This window comes from Columba livia, chromosome 1, assembly GCF_036013475.1.
Source record: "Columba livia isolate bColLiv1 breed racing homer chromosome 1, bColLiv1.pat.W.v2, whole genome shotgun sequence".
Lineage (NCBI taxonomy): Eukaryota > Metazoa > Chordata > Aves > Columbiformes > Columbidae > Columba > Columba livia.
The window spans coordinates 181,115,005-181,129,561 of record NC_088602.1 but is presented as its reverse complement, the minus strand read 5'-3'; the positions used below and the strand labels follow the sequence as shown (position 1 = coordinate 181,129,561).

The 14,557-nt window shown below is 38.3% G+C and overlaps 1 protein-coding gene across 1 annotated transcript in view; it reads left to right on the top strand.

Moving 5' to 3' along the window:
• The window catches only part of CNTN1 (contactin 1), a 253,374-nt gene that overhangs the window by 201,226 nt on the left and 37,591 nt on the right, over positions 1–14,557 (top strand). Inside the window, exons 16-18 of the mRNA XM_065048651.1 lie at positions 3,645–3,765; positions 9,314–9,472; positions 12,759–12,908. Coding sequence (XP_064904723.1) covers positions 3,645–3,765; positions 9,314–9,472; positions 12,759–12,908 — 430 coding nt within the window. The remainder of the gene's footprint in view (positions 1–3,644; positions 3,766–9,313; positions 9,473–12,758; positions 12,909–14,557) is intronic.

The following is a 14,557-nucleotide window of genomic DNA, read 5'->3' as shown; positions in this document are numbered from 1 at the left end:
GGTTTTGAATCTGAATTTTAAAAAAAAAATGCTCTGCTTACTAGATTCTTCTGTTTCTGCCAAGTTACTTTTATTATTACAAAGGGCTTGTTAGCTTCATACTAACAATAGTTCCTTTATTGTGTCTGAGGTCCAAACAGAAATGGATACTGTGTTCAGTCAAAAGACTAGATTCCTGTAAATGATTTTTGATCACACAGGTACATTCTGATGGCTTTCAGTAATTTAGTGCACTGGCAAAGGTGATAGTCAAAGGAGAACAGTGAATCTCTGAAATAGGTCACACAATGCTATTTTTGACAACACTATTAAAGCATAAATATAGTGCTCATATGATGAAAGTCTTTGCTTGAAATGTGGTAAATAACTGAGTGGTGAACCACAGATACCCTTGGAACATCCGTGAGTACTGCTATCACAATTTCCAGTCTGTGATTTAGTTGTCTCTGAGTTAAGGAAAGCATTTTTAAACTCAGCCAGGCTGAGGTTTTTGAATGAAAATATCCAGTGCATTCATATCTAATTTGTGGACAGAATCTGCTGATGCCCATGCTATTTATGTGCTTTGTAAGCTCTTCTTTTACCACCAAGAACTCATGCTTCTTTTGAGGTATGGAAAGCTTCATCACCAGCTACATAAAACCTTGGTTCAGGAGAGCTTCTGAACCAACAAGATACAATGCTGTATCTATGGGCTGTTGTATTTTAAATTATGTTACATTTTCCTGTCTGTTTTTCATTATTTAGATTTTAAGACCAAGGGAAATTAATGTTAGAGCACGTATATGGGCATATCATTAATAACTATAATAAAGTATTTTAATTAAAATGCTAACTTATGAATTAATGAGTACTAAGACTACTAAGAATTTGTAATCATTTGTTATTGAAACAGTAATAAGATTATGAGTATTTTAAGTTTATGCATTTTTTTTAAACATTATTGCTTTGCCCAACCTTTGCTTATGTTTATTTGCAGATCAAAGTACGAACAATGATCAGAGATTCACAGGCAGCGTGGTTCGTTCTAGGATGGCATTTAGTGTTAATAAACTAAAGTGCTGTACACAGCACTCAAATAGAGAACTCTTTGTCTCTTTTATTAAAACCAGAACCAATAAGAGCAAAATTTAAAATGAAAAAAAAAAAAGGGAGGGAACTGAAAACTCAAAGAGTTTGAACTTCTGCAGCTTTTTTGTTGTAATTTTTTGGAGGGTGAAGGAGCAGGTATCTGCCCTCTCTGCTCCCATGGAAATACTGACTCTCTCACTGATTTTTCTTCCTGAAAGCCACTGACAGCGCTGCTTAGCCCACTAAAGACAAAAAGGGCTTACGTGTGGTTAGTTAGGCATCCAGCCGGTGTTCGCTTATGCTGTAATCCCTGCAGCTTTTCCAAGGACGCTGTCCTGGAAGGCAGTCCCTGGAGTTCTCATGAATAAATTGTGGGGGGCACCTGCACAGAAATGCCACTGCCCCACACTCATAGACATAGTTTAATAATGACTAAAAGAGAAGTGGTCAGAAATATTTCACAAATATTGGATTTTTCACTGATCCAACTAATCTGTCTGATCACTGCTAACAGCACTAGTGTCATTCATAAACTGCCAAGGTACAGTGTAACCTGCATTTCTCTCTGACCATATGAGCCAATCAGATGAAGTATTGCAAGTCAGAATTAAGCAGTTTTCTTAATATGTTTTAATTCCTTTTATCAAATCACTGGTTTACCTCAGTAGTTTCTTAAAGATGTGAATTCTTATGTCGGAATGAAAAAATCAGTGTTAACAGACAGTTTGTGCTGAAGTTTTATGCCAGCAGAATTTGAAGCTGGCATCCAAAATCTCCCTGGAGCTTGAAAAGGATAGTTTATCTGGCTATTTTAATTTCCCCTAAATATAGACTCTAAACTGGCACTCTAGTTTCAGAACATTTGGAAAAGATTTAACATTACTTTTTTTCCTTCTCTTTTTCAATTGGGAAACATAAACTGGATGTCATAACTTTATTTCAGAGACACTTATGACAGCCCATAGTATTTGAGCTTGTATTGAATGTCTTTGTTGTTCCCTAGAACTTTTTGTCATGATAGCACTAGTTCTTAAATCTAAATATCTAGCAATTTCTTTTTTACATACAATTGGCTTCTGAATTTCTTTTGTTCCTGAATGTGAAGGTCTTAGGATTGCAGAGAATTCTCTCAGCATTTGTTTTGGTTTTAAATTGTATTTCTGAACAATCTGCAGTGGATTAGGAAATCTGAATCGTCCCTTTCAGTATAGGGTGGTATAAATCCATGTGTAATATTGTGTAACATTTTTACTTCCATGAAAGCAATCAGATATCTTTTGGAAACAACATTTGGTTTTTTTCTGAAGTACCTTTAAGATTAACACATGTATAACCCTGCGATTTAACCTAGGAATCTTTTTTTTAGAATAAAATGCAGGATAGATAAGCAAAATATTTCAAGTGTGTTATTTTTAAACATTTATATAAATGTCTTACCATAAAACCTGTTTTTCATTAAGAATAACTATGGTGTATATAGTGGTCTCTGTTCTATTTCTTGTTTTACAGGTGTGCATCTAGTTACTCAGTGGGTTCACAGAAGTGTCATAGGACAAAAATACTTTATTCAGTTTCCTTGTCTGTGCAACCACAGGTAGCAGCAGACAGTGGACCTTATAGCCACCTGAAAACATAGCTATAGGTTTTTCTAATAGTCTAACATTGGTGAAGAGTGTTGAGGATGGATTAGGGCCTATGATGATGAGGGCAGAGCCTCGTTGAACCATAAGTTGCTTCCCTGAAGGTCCCATGGCAGGGGGTTGGCCCTGGCCAAGGTCGCACAAGGAAGGGGCTGCCCTGGGCTGCACCACCTCAGAGCCGACAGACACACAGGCCTGGCAGCCCAAGCTCTCGCCACCAGGGTCATGGTTACTGCCATTGTTCTGTCCATCACCAACACCGCAGTGCAGAACAGGGGTGGGCCTGTCCTCTGAGTAGCTGCGACACATTTCAAACTGTATTGTTCCCCTTCAGTCACTGCATTTCATTGTCTCTTTGGTGCATCTTTGTTTAGTCCGTGATTGTAGCCCCTCTGTGATCAAAGCATTTGTACTGCTTTAGGCTTGTAAAGGAAAAGCCAAACAGTATCCCAGTCTGTTAGTACGGCTGTATGACATATTGTCATATAAATGTGTAAAAAAACAAGTAATGGTGCAGAAAAATAATCTGACTTCTGTTCATGAAAAAGTTCTTGACTGAATTTAATGTTCAGATATGGTGCAGAAAAATAATCTGACTTCTGTTCATGAAAAAGTTCTTGACTGAATTTAATGTTCAGATATGTGCTTCAAACAGTAAAAGCGAGATGTCGTCTTGTAAAAAAACATTTACTGAGATGTCTGATTTTTTACGTCTGGTAAAGAACAGCGGATCCTTAAGAAACATAGGACACTTTCAACAACTGTCATATAAATCAGATGTATCTTTGAGCGTTATCCACGCTTGAAGTAAGCATTTGCTTTTTGGAAGTAGCAACCACTGCATATCACTTGAGAGGGATGTGTAGACAGGTATCACATAGCTGTGCAGGGATGTTTACCAGCTTCATTCACTAAGTGCTCTTTTTGTGGCAGATTAAATCCAACGGTGAGCTGCTCATTAAAAACGTTCAGCTGCGGCACGCTGGGAGGTACACATGCACCGCTCAGACAATTGTTGACAACTCCTCGGCTTCGGCTGACCTTGTGGTAAGAGGTAAGGAATGTTGCTTGTTTCCACCTAGATAAGCAGAGTGTTTCTAGTTGTTTAGAGTATTTTGTTTCTCATCAAGGAATGACAGAAATTAAAATGAAAAGTGCATAAGCGTGTAGAGTCCTTCAAGTCTGCTCCGGGTACTGATTCTATTCCAGACATTTAGACGTCTAACTGAGCATGTGTTTTCCTGAAAAGCAATGAAGATTTTTTATAATGGGTATTTTTGTTATGTTGAAGTAAATTTTCAGATCGTTTAATTCAGTATTAAAAATAGATTTTAGTTATCATTTCAATGTATCTACTGTATAACAGCCTTAAGAAGCCACTTTTGTTTTCTCACAAAGCTTTATGGATTATATTATTGTGTATAATACTAGACCTCCATTAAAAGGATTCCTAGTTTTCAAATTACAGAAACCAGGACATTTGGAGGTAAGGTTATGTCACGGAGGCACCCCACAGGTCAATTTAGGGGACAACAAGGTCCAAAAACAACTTTTATTGAACCAGTGAAAAACAGGGTTTTAGTACTCCAAAAGTGACTTAAATACAGGTTCGGATATCAGTTGAGGAAAATTATTTGAGAGGGGCAGCCACTAATACAACAGGCGGTCCACAGTGTGCATGCACGTGGCTTCACCCAAAACAATGCCGGAGCTGTCCCTGAGTCCCGGAGGAATACACACTTGCCTAAACACGGTGCAGGATTATTTTTAAAGAGATACACGCACTCGTAGTGAGTTCAGGAAGCGTACACTCGCGATTGTGCGAGGGTAGATTTATAATACACCCGCAATCCTGCGAGAGTTATTTTACTTACACGTGCAAATGTGCACGGAATCCTACACGTGCTTATGTGGAAGCACGGGAGGAAAATACACTCGCGATTGTGCGAGGGGCTCTCGGCGGCCACTCGCGATTGTGCGAGGAAATAATTTAAAGTACGCGTGCTCGTATTGAGCACGGAAAGTTACGCGTGCAAGTGTGCACGGGAGGAAAATACACTCGCAATTGTGCGAGGGGCTCTCGGCGGCCACTCGCGATTGTGCGAGGAAATAAAGTACTTGTGCAAATGTGCACGGAAAGAAAATACACCCGCGATTCTGCGAGGATTAATTTTACACGCGCTCATATGGAGCGCGGAAAGTTATACGTGCATATGTGCACGAAAAGTATAAATATACTCGCAATCCTGCGAGAAGTTTTACTCACAGCCGTGGCGGCGAGGCAAGCGGAGTCCCCATCCCGGGGAGGGGGGCTCTCGGCGGCAGCATCTTGCTCGTGCTCCAAGAGACCCGCGGCAATGGGCGAAGTCTCGACGAGAGTCCCGTTTTTATACTGGCTGATCAGATCTGACTGTAGGCATTCTGGGAGCTTCTCTGCACCCCTACACTGTCTGTGGGTGCCCCTGAAGCCTCCAAACATCCCCCACACTGGGCGCGGCTCAGTGTGCCTCGGCACTCCCTTCTCCTAATGACCCTGGCCAGGGTCCTCTGGGGCCAAACAAAAGAAGCTGTTAGCCTCAAGTAGCAGAGAAAGAGGGAGATGTGCCCACTCCTTCCATACTGAAGGAGGGAGGGGGAGAGAGGGGGGGGGTTGCATTCTGCCACAGGTTATCACTCCATTTTTAGCTGATTCATGTTTATTAAGTGTTACTGTGGTCTCAAGACACTGTACTTGCTCTTATGGTGCATCTCCTACAAGATCTATTACAATGCGTGGTTTCAGTAGCATGAGTTAATTCATGTCCTTTGGGCATTTTACTGTTTTGTGCCTTCAGGTATGACACGTTCTGAAGTGCTAATGCTCTGTCATGTTGACAATTCAAAACAGACAACTTGCACTTGAGGCCCCATGTTCCAGTTATACTCTAGAGCTGTACAGCAACTGATGTATGTAGCTTGTGCCTTGATTCTGAATGTCTGTCATCTGAGGATGTTGTGGACTTGAATCTTTCTGTATTTCATTTCTTATGGGTATTAACAGTCAGTGAAATGTCTTCAGTTTTGGATGAAATGTCAAAGGAAACATGTTAAGTGGTGAAACCACAAAATACATCTGTAAAGAAAAAGAGAAGGGCCTGTTCATGTGCATTGGTATTATGTAAGCAATTATTTTAAAAATAAAAAGAGAGACAAGGTGCCTTATCAGGCTTCTGATTCTCCTCCCAGCCCAGTAATTACAATTAAAATTATTGCTCTGAGGTTATGTTGTGGAGGAGATCAGCATTCATTTTATGCTCAACATACAGTTTTTAATACAATGAATGCAGTTCTGCTTAGTGCTGAGGAATTCTCACTACCATTTTTGTCAGTGAAAGACTCAGCATCTTACAGGGGTGTTGGGGTTTAGCCCCAGCCAGCAACTGAGCCCCACACAACTGCTCAATCACAACTCCCTGATGGTATGGAGGAGAGAATCAGGAGAGTGAAACTAAGAAAATTCATGAGTTGAGATAAAGATAGTTTAATAGGTAAAGCAAAAGCTATGCACACAAGCAAAGCAAAACAAGGAATTCATTCACTGCTTCCCACAGAGAAGCAGGAGTTCAGCCATCTCCAGAACAGCAGGGCTCCATCATGCGTAATGGTTACTTGGGAAGACAAATGCCATAACTCCGAATGTCCTCCCTTCCCTCAGCTTTTATTGCTGACCATGTGGTGTGGAATATCCCTTTGGTCAACTGTCCTGGCTTTGTCCCCTCACAACTGCTCTTGCACCCCCAGCCTACTCACTGATGGAGTGGTGTGAGGAGCAGAAAAGGCCTTGATTGTGTAAGCACTGCTCAGCAGTAACTAAAACATCACTCTATTGTCAACGTAATTTCCAGCACACATCCAAAACATAGACCCATAGTAGCTGCTATGAAGAAAATTGACTTTATCCAAGCAGTCCTTCAGACCCATGCTTATCTCCTGAGTGGGCTGCTTAGGCTGGTTGGACTCAATGATCTTAAAGATCTTTTCCAACCAAAATGGTTCTATGATAGATGCAGTAGTTTGTCACCTGGATGCACCTGATTCATTGGTTTCAGTACCTAGGATGGCCGTATCAGCAGCCAGCTCTGCTCACTAGATTCAGACATTGTGGGGCTGTGCCCCATTGTTGAAAGAAATGCCAACCCTGGGGTCACTCATGGGTCCTGGCTCAGCTTTCCTGAGGGAGCAGCTGGCCCTTGGTGTTTGCTGACATGCCATTTTCAGACACTTTGATAGAGAGGTGAGAAGCTGTAAAGAGACATCTCCCAAAGAATGAAGGAAAGGAAAATCTTGGGACTGATGAACCTTTTCATACCTTCCAGTTTGAGGGCCTCTGAAATGAACAGTCTTGCAGGAGAACAGGCCTCTCAGGCCTTATCTACCTGAGTTGTTAGAGCTGAGCTAGCAAATCTGCGCACGGAGAGTTGACTTAACAACCCCCGTCTCAAAAATCAGCTCTTAGCAACAACTTCTACTTTGTGCATCCTCTGTGAAGAGTAAGAGGCTGTTTCCACACACGGTGAAGTATTTAGTCCTTACCTTGAAAAGGGGGTCTATAGTTAGATTGGTTTTCCTTACAAAGATTTGAATTTTAATAGAAGTTGGTTATGAGCAATCCAGTAGTCAACTGACATACATTGTTCCAAGCATTCTAAATGGGGACTTGTTTTGGATCTTTGGAGAAAAAACAATGAGGAATTTGATTGCCAAAGTGACAGGCTATAGCCCAATAGATTGTGTAGGGTGGGCACGCTTATTTATTTTTAAGCAATGACATATATATCCTTTGAGGAACCAGTCTAAATTTGAATACTTTTGGAGAAATGCAATTGCTTGCTCATTAGAAGGATGAATTCATTGAAACTGAGGAACAACAATATGCAGTGGTATATTTGATTGATTCAGTTAATTTCATCTGGTTCCTTTGGCTCGGATTTATGGAGAAAATAAACAGCTCAAGAGCTGAAGAGAAATACATTTGGCACACTGTGTGTTTAGATCTGATGTAGAAATCTCCTTCCATTGTTTTTGTTAAGTTGTTTTTGTTTTGGTTTTCTGTGGTTTGTCTATAAATGCTGCAGAGCAATGTATCCTGTTACTTCTTGTTGTTTAAATATACTCTGGGACTTGTTCAATCAGATTGTTGGATAATTACCTGAATCATGCTGGCATGTTATTATCTCTGAATGTGGAATTAGAAAATACTTTTTAATAGTTCTAGTGCACTGTCTCTGTTTTTACAGAGTAGTTAATATATTACATAACTGTGTATCATATAAAAGAGAAGCATAATAACAAAACTAGAACAGTCAATATGAAAACAATGATCTGAAAATATCCGTAGGCCAAGTTTGTAAGTAAGCACTAATTTTTAGGTTACAGAATTACTGTAAATTTGATGGGGTTTAGCACAGCTTGCTGAACATTGTGGTGTCTTGAAGATTTCTATACTTACATAAGATTTTAAAATAAACAGCAATTACTGAGCAGAAATAATACTTGAAAAGCATGGAAATGAGACTGTGAACTAGTTTAGGACAAACAACTTCTACTTGTAATGATTTAGCTGGGTGTTTGGGACATAGTAGTATGCCATCAAGCCAACATCTGCATATAGTTAATTATTTTTTATATTCACTAGACCTATGAATTTTGAAGTTACTCTTTGCAAGTATCTGCCTTTTGAAGAAGAAGAAAATACTCTTTAAAAATTATTTTATAGGTGTTGATCAAGACTGAAAGGGCAGATGTGAAATGGCTCTTTTGTGACAATTTTTTCTCTGTGACAGCTTAGTGCTTCTGTTCCTTGATGATGGTTTTTGTGGGGTTATTTTGGTGCATGGAGATTGTTTACTTTCACCCGTGTCGTTGGCAAGATTGCTTTTAGTTCACTGAGTATAGTGGATTCCACATTTTGGCTTGGGCTTTTGAAGTTCTTGTTGTGGGAAGGCTTTAGTAGAACCATAAAGAAATATTGCCTAGTTCTACTTTCACTCAGGTTGTACTTGTCTGTAGCAAGTTTGAATCTGATGGTAGGTTTACCACATTGAGGTAATGGGAAGGCCAAGAGAAATGTGAAGAGAGCTATAGAAATGTCTTTCAAGGTATGATTTGTTTCCAATGTAAGTTACAAGATTTTCCATATAAATTGCAGTCAAAGACAATATGGCACAAGCCATATGGTACAGATTAAAGATGGGCCACCAATCGGGTCATCATTAGGTGGAATTTAGAAGGGAAGATTTTGTGTATTTTTCCTGAGTTCACTGTTGTTTGGAAAAAGAGCAGCAACAGTTTCAAATATAATTTTTTCACTGAAGAAAGTCTCAATGTTACTATTTAGGCAGGAGTCAGGGAAGTTTCATTTGGTAGTTGTTAGATGCAAGAGCACTTATCCTCTGAATCACTTTGTAGAGTATTAAGATGTGTATATACATTCTCAATCTGTTCTTAAGTAGAAAGTGAAACTCCAAAGTCTTGAATTTGGTAAATACAAGTAAAAAAGTTAGCTAAAGTTCATTTTCAGAACATTTAATTTCTGAGTTGAATTATGGTTTCTTTTCTTTCAGGTCCTCCAGGCCCTCCTGGAGGTATAAGAGTAGAAGAAATTAGAGACACTGCTGTGGCGCTTACCTGGAGTCGTGGAACAGACAATCATAGCCCTATTTCTAAATACACTATCCAGTCAAAAACATTTCTATCTGAAGAGTGGAAAGATGCCAAAACAGGTAACAGTAATGCCAGAATTAATAAAGTCAATAGGTTTTAAAGTGTTTGATTGTTAGAAAGATTGGCCAATCAGAAAATAGTTGCAATGAAAGGAACCCAGGGAAGCTATTAATGTCTACTACAGGGTTTGGGAGAAGGTACCGTCCTGTCAGTGTGTTGTCAATAGGTTTGTTCCCAGCACTTGAAGGGCCTGAACTGAATATCAAGAAATGTGTGAAAGAACAGGCCAGAATTTATGCCTTTTTTGTCTTTCCTTGTTGCTTGAAGCATTCCACATCAACAACCAGAATTGTAAAAATTTACTTACAGGTTAATATGGATGGCAAACAAGTGTCTCCGTTTTTCTATTTCTTACACAGAAAGTTGGTTAAAGTTGTCTGGTTTTTGCTGGGGACAGACTATGTTCCAGTTGCATAAAAACTGGCACCCCTAAAGAAACATAGCTCAGATTATCCTTCTAACCACTGGATGTCATCATTGTGTCACATAATTGCAGCTGAGGAGACACCTGTCTGAACACAGGACATGTTAATGTTTATTCCTTTGCAAGATTTAACATAAATGCATGAATTATGCAAATATTTTTAAACTGGTAGTATCTTTGAATGTTTTATGAAGGATAGCATTGCTACAAACCATACAGAGTTGTTGTATCAATATGATTCATATGCCACTGTAATATCTTAAGACTTTAGTGCTTTTCTGTGGAATTAAGGCCTCTCTAAATGCATTTCAAAATACTAAGAATATAATAGTTTCAGCTGTTGTCTTTCATTTAAGTTTTCCTTTGAAATTACACAGATAGAGGTCTAAGAAATAGACTTTGATATATTGGCTTGAAAATCTCTATTACATTTTTAGAATAAAAAGTTAAAAATGCTAGACCTACTGCCTTAATTCCTGTTTCTCTTTTAGAATATGTAGTATATGTAGTTCTATTGTATATAATTACCTCCAACAGCCAGCACTAGTATATGACTTATACTAAAGTAGCTTGGAAAATAAAACTAGAAGGTTCCCCAGTCCCTTCATATCACTTGTATCCTTTTTAATAGCTTCTGTAGAATAGATTTCTTTGTACTTAAATAATTAATGTAGAAGTTAGAGGTGTTTAAGTAACTGATTATTTGCTTCAGTATCAATATACACTGGAGAGAGATTCCTTTTAGTCCAGCCTCCACTTTTTTCAGGATAGATTTATAATTTATTTCCTGTTTTGTTTTTTTGGTTTTTTTCCTTTCAATCTAAGAAAAAAAAAGTAATTGGGAAGAAATGAAATTGTAGGAAGAAGTTATAAGCAACTCTGATACTGCTTCCTTTAGTGCTGTGTGTTACAAGAACTAGAAATGTGTGTCGGAGCTACAAGCGTTGGATTCAGATCTTCATTCTGTCTAGTTCAGAGAAGACACTTGAAGCCATCTTTCTCACTTCTCAGGAACATTCTCTGTTAGCAGTTTGATAGGCATGATGGGATGCACTTTTCTGCATCCCTGAAGTTCTGCTTTACAGAATTAATGAAATAGTCATTGGGACCCGCAGTCAGACCTTGAGTCTTTTCCTGCAGCATATGTTGAATGGGATTCACATCTTCATTGGGACAGAGAGGAATCTGAATTGTTAAATTCCTTTTTAAAGAAGCCAGCAGGAAAGATATAAATTATTCATTTCTGAGAAGTTGAAATGAACTGTTCCAGTGTTTTGAGAATCATTGCTTTTTCATTTGAGCCACACTGAGTAATTTTGATTAATAGATGATTTCCTCAAAAAATAGGTAAAATCACCACAGTAACCAACACTGGCACAACTGCAAGCTTTTACTTGATTTCTGGTCTCCTCCCAGTTTGGCTCAGTGTTCACTTTCATATGAAAGAAGCATGATGAACAGTCCAAATTGATCTCTCATCAGTGTTTAGGCTATCATTTAATGATCCTCATTTTCAATGTACAGAACAAAAAATACGCTTTGGCATTGCACTTTGGAAATATTGTTGTTATTATTGCTACTACCATTACTCCCAAACCAAATCATTCATCACAGATTGCATAATATTGAGTGTGTTTTATGAAGGAAGTGTATTCTACATCACAGTATGGAAATATATATGAATGGATTATTTAATTAGTTGTTTACATTTAGATTGCTCTTTCCAGTTAAGAGGATCAGATTCTCATCTTGTTGAGTATTCATAATTATTCTGGGAATTTGTGGCACAGTGAGATTAAATGAAGAGATTGAAAGTAGCCCAGAAAAAGGAATGCCAAATTTATATCATGTCTTGGATGCTGTGGGATGTTTGCAATGGCTCTATTGACTGGACAGAAAAATAATTTGAGTAAAGATGAGGAGGAGTGGTGGGCAGATCAAAAGACAATGGAAAGTGTTTTTCTTTCTCCTTCAGGGCCTCACTTTAGAATGAAAAATTTGACGATTATTAGATAAAGCTGTGTCACCATCCAGTGCTTACACTGCTGTGCCTGTTCTTCTTGCAGCTGTTGCGTTCATATTTGAATACAAAATCAGTTGCCTTCCCAATGCAGAATATCTCATTTGTCATCTTCCTCTGAACCCAGGACTCTAATTTGACAAACAACTCTTGGCCCATTCAATGAATTAAAATCCTCTGTCTTTCCATAACTGCAGACACCTATAGAAATAATCCCTATTGTCTGCGAATTGTAGACAGAGAGTCATGAGACAGACATTTTATTTATGGTAAAGAAGCTCATCCATATGACAATAATAAGTATTTTCACAGGAATTACAAGAACATCTACTCTTGTTGGATCAGAAATAGATACTAAGTTGCAACAGACTCACCATGTCCACCAAAATATGACCACATTTTATAAACCACCCTTTATCAGTTCATCAAACCCTGCATTTGCATGTCTAGCCCTTGTCTATGTCATGAATTTTTATTTTGCTGTTTCTGCATTCCAGATTTCTCACTGTTTGTCTGCAGGTAAAAAGAAATTCTACAACTACAATATGTAAATAGTAAGGATACCTCATAGCTACATGTACATCTTTTTCTAAATCGCACCCAGTTAAAACTTGCCAATCTGTAAGGGTTTATCCAAGATAGCGTCTAGGTTTCCAAATTCTCAGCCACTGCTGTCAGTTCTCCTTGTAAAATGTCATATGCCTAATGTATAATGTCAAGTTTCTTTCAGTTGGCTATTTGTGGTTGAAGAATAGTGTTAGTTTTGCCAAAATCAACCATGTTGTTGGCTGACCTTAATGTCAAAATGCTGTTTTCTAAAGCAATTTATTTTTTTTTTTAGATCCATCAGATATTGAAGGAAATATGGAATCTGCTACAGTGATTGATTTGATTCCATGGATGGAATATGAGTTCCGGATAATAGCAACAAACACTTTGGGGACAGGAGAACCTAGTATGCCATCACAGAGAATTAGAACTGAAGGCGCTCGTACGTAAACAGAAAATGTCAAGTTTTTTAATGTGCTTCTTTATTTTCACATTGTGATTAGTCCGTTTTGTAATTTTGTTTTTTATTTTAGAAAAACACTTTATAAGATGCAAGTCTAGCGAAACAGAATAGATTTTAGTAAGCAAATTCCAGACTGTTGAGATGCGATGTCATCAAATTAGGCAGGGAAGAAACATCATGATACAAATGGCAAATTTGCCTCTGTTGCTGAAACAGTCATAGTGTATGTTTCAGAGATCCCCCACTGTATCTGTCAGTCAGGGGGGGTGTGTGCATATGAATGCACACACATGCTTGGGACCAGGATACTGGACTTAGGAAGTGCATATGTTTCACAAGGAAAATGCCCATTTGCTGTTTGGTTTGTATTCTAACTAAAGAATATGTGACAGGATCTGTGTTACACTATGTAATACCATTTTTCTGTGACTGAAGGTTTGGTCTCGTGTCTTCTTATTCCATGTCAAAGATGTGACATTATCTGACACACCATATGCCCTTATCAATATAATTGTGCAGTGTTAAAATCTCAGAGCATATTTAAGGATATCCTTTAAGCTCAGGCATGTCCTTTTTAAAGTGAATTCTCCAAAATGAGGAATTAGTTATTCTTGTCCAAGATAATACGTTCTGGTTTGACTGTACAAAGGAGATAACAGCAGTGCTTTAGGAGGTACTGTATCGGTGCAAAAAGACTTCATCCAGCAAAGCTTGTACACCAGTATATCCTCCTTAACACATATTAGCAGCAATGTGCAACCGAGATATATTTACAATTGTTGTCCCATAGCTTGAGATTTGAAACTAAAAATGCAAAACCAAAGTATAAAGATTAGTTTTTCAATTACACCTTCTGGGTGATTGCTTTGATTAGATAGTATTTTCAAAATAAAACGTATTTGCATTGCAAATTTCAAAACACTTACTGAAAAAGACCCACATTTGGTCCATTAAAAATTATCTTGCTTAGAGAGAAAGAAAATGCAGATTGCTTAAATTAATCTGGACGGGAGCAGGGAGGGAAGAGATACAGAACTTTAATACTAAAGTAAAAGGAAATTACTGCCTATAAAATTGACTATTAGCATTATATATTTTATGACTCAACAGCTGGTTTTGAAGGCCCAGGAATCTAAATGAGAAATCCACACATGCTTCTTGCAGTGCTTCATGCACAATACACATTTTTCAAATGTCAGAAAAGAGACAGAAAGGGAGGGAAAATAATGCTTACAGGTGGAAGAGTGGTAGCATCATGCAGTTTGCAGTGTGCTGTGTTCATGGTATTTGTTGAAGCCTCCCCAAAAATGGCACATCCTCCAGTTTTGTAGCAGGATGCAATGTGTTTGCCAGAGGTAGTTTGTTTAGTCTGTTGTCTGGTTCCCCATGCAAAGCATCGTTGTCATCTCTGGCAGACTGTGAGACATTTTTGGTGAAACAAAACAAAATGTTGATGTAGTCTTCCTGGGCATCAGTCAGCACTTCTTGCCATGCCAAAATAGGATATAAATTAGTAACAACTTGCAGATTAACGTCTGTGCTCAAGTGCATTTTCTGCCAAGAGGTGGAATTTTTATGAGTAGTAACAACAGGGTTTGAGTTGCACTGTCAACTTCCAGGGTACTACA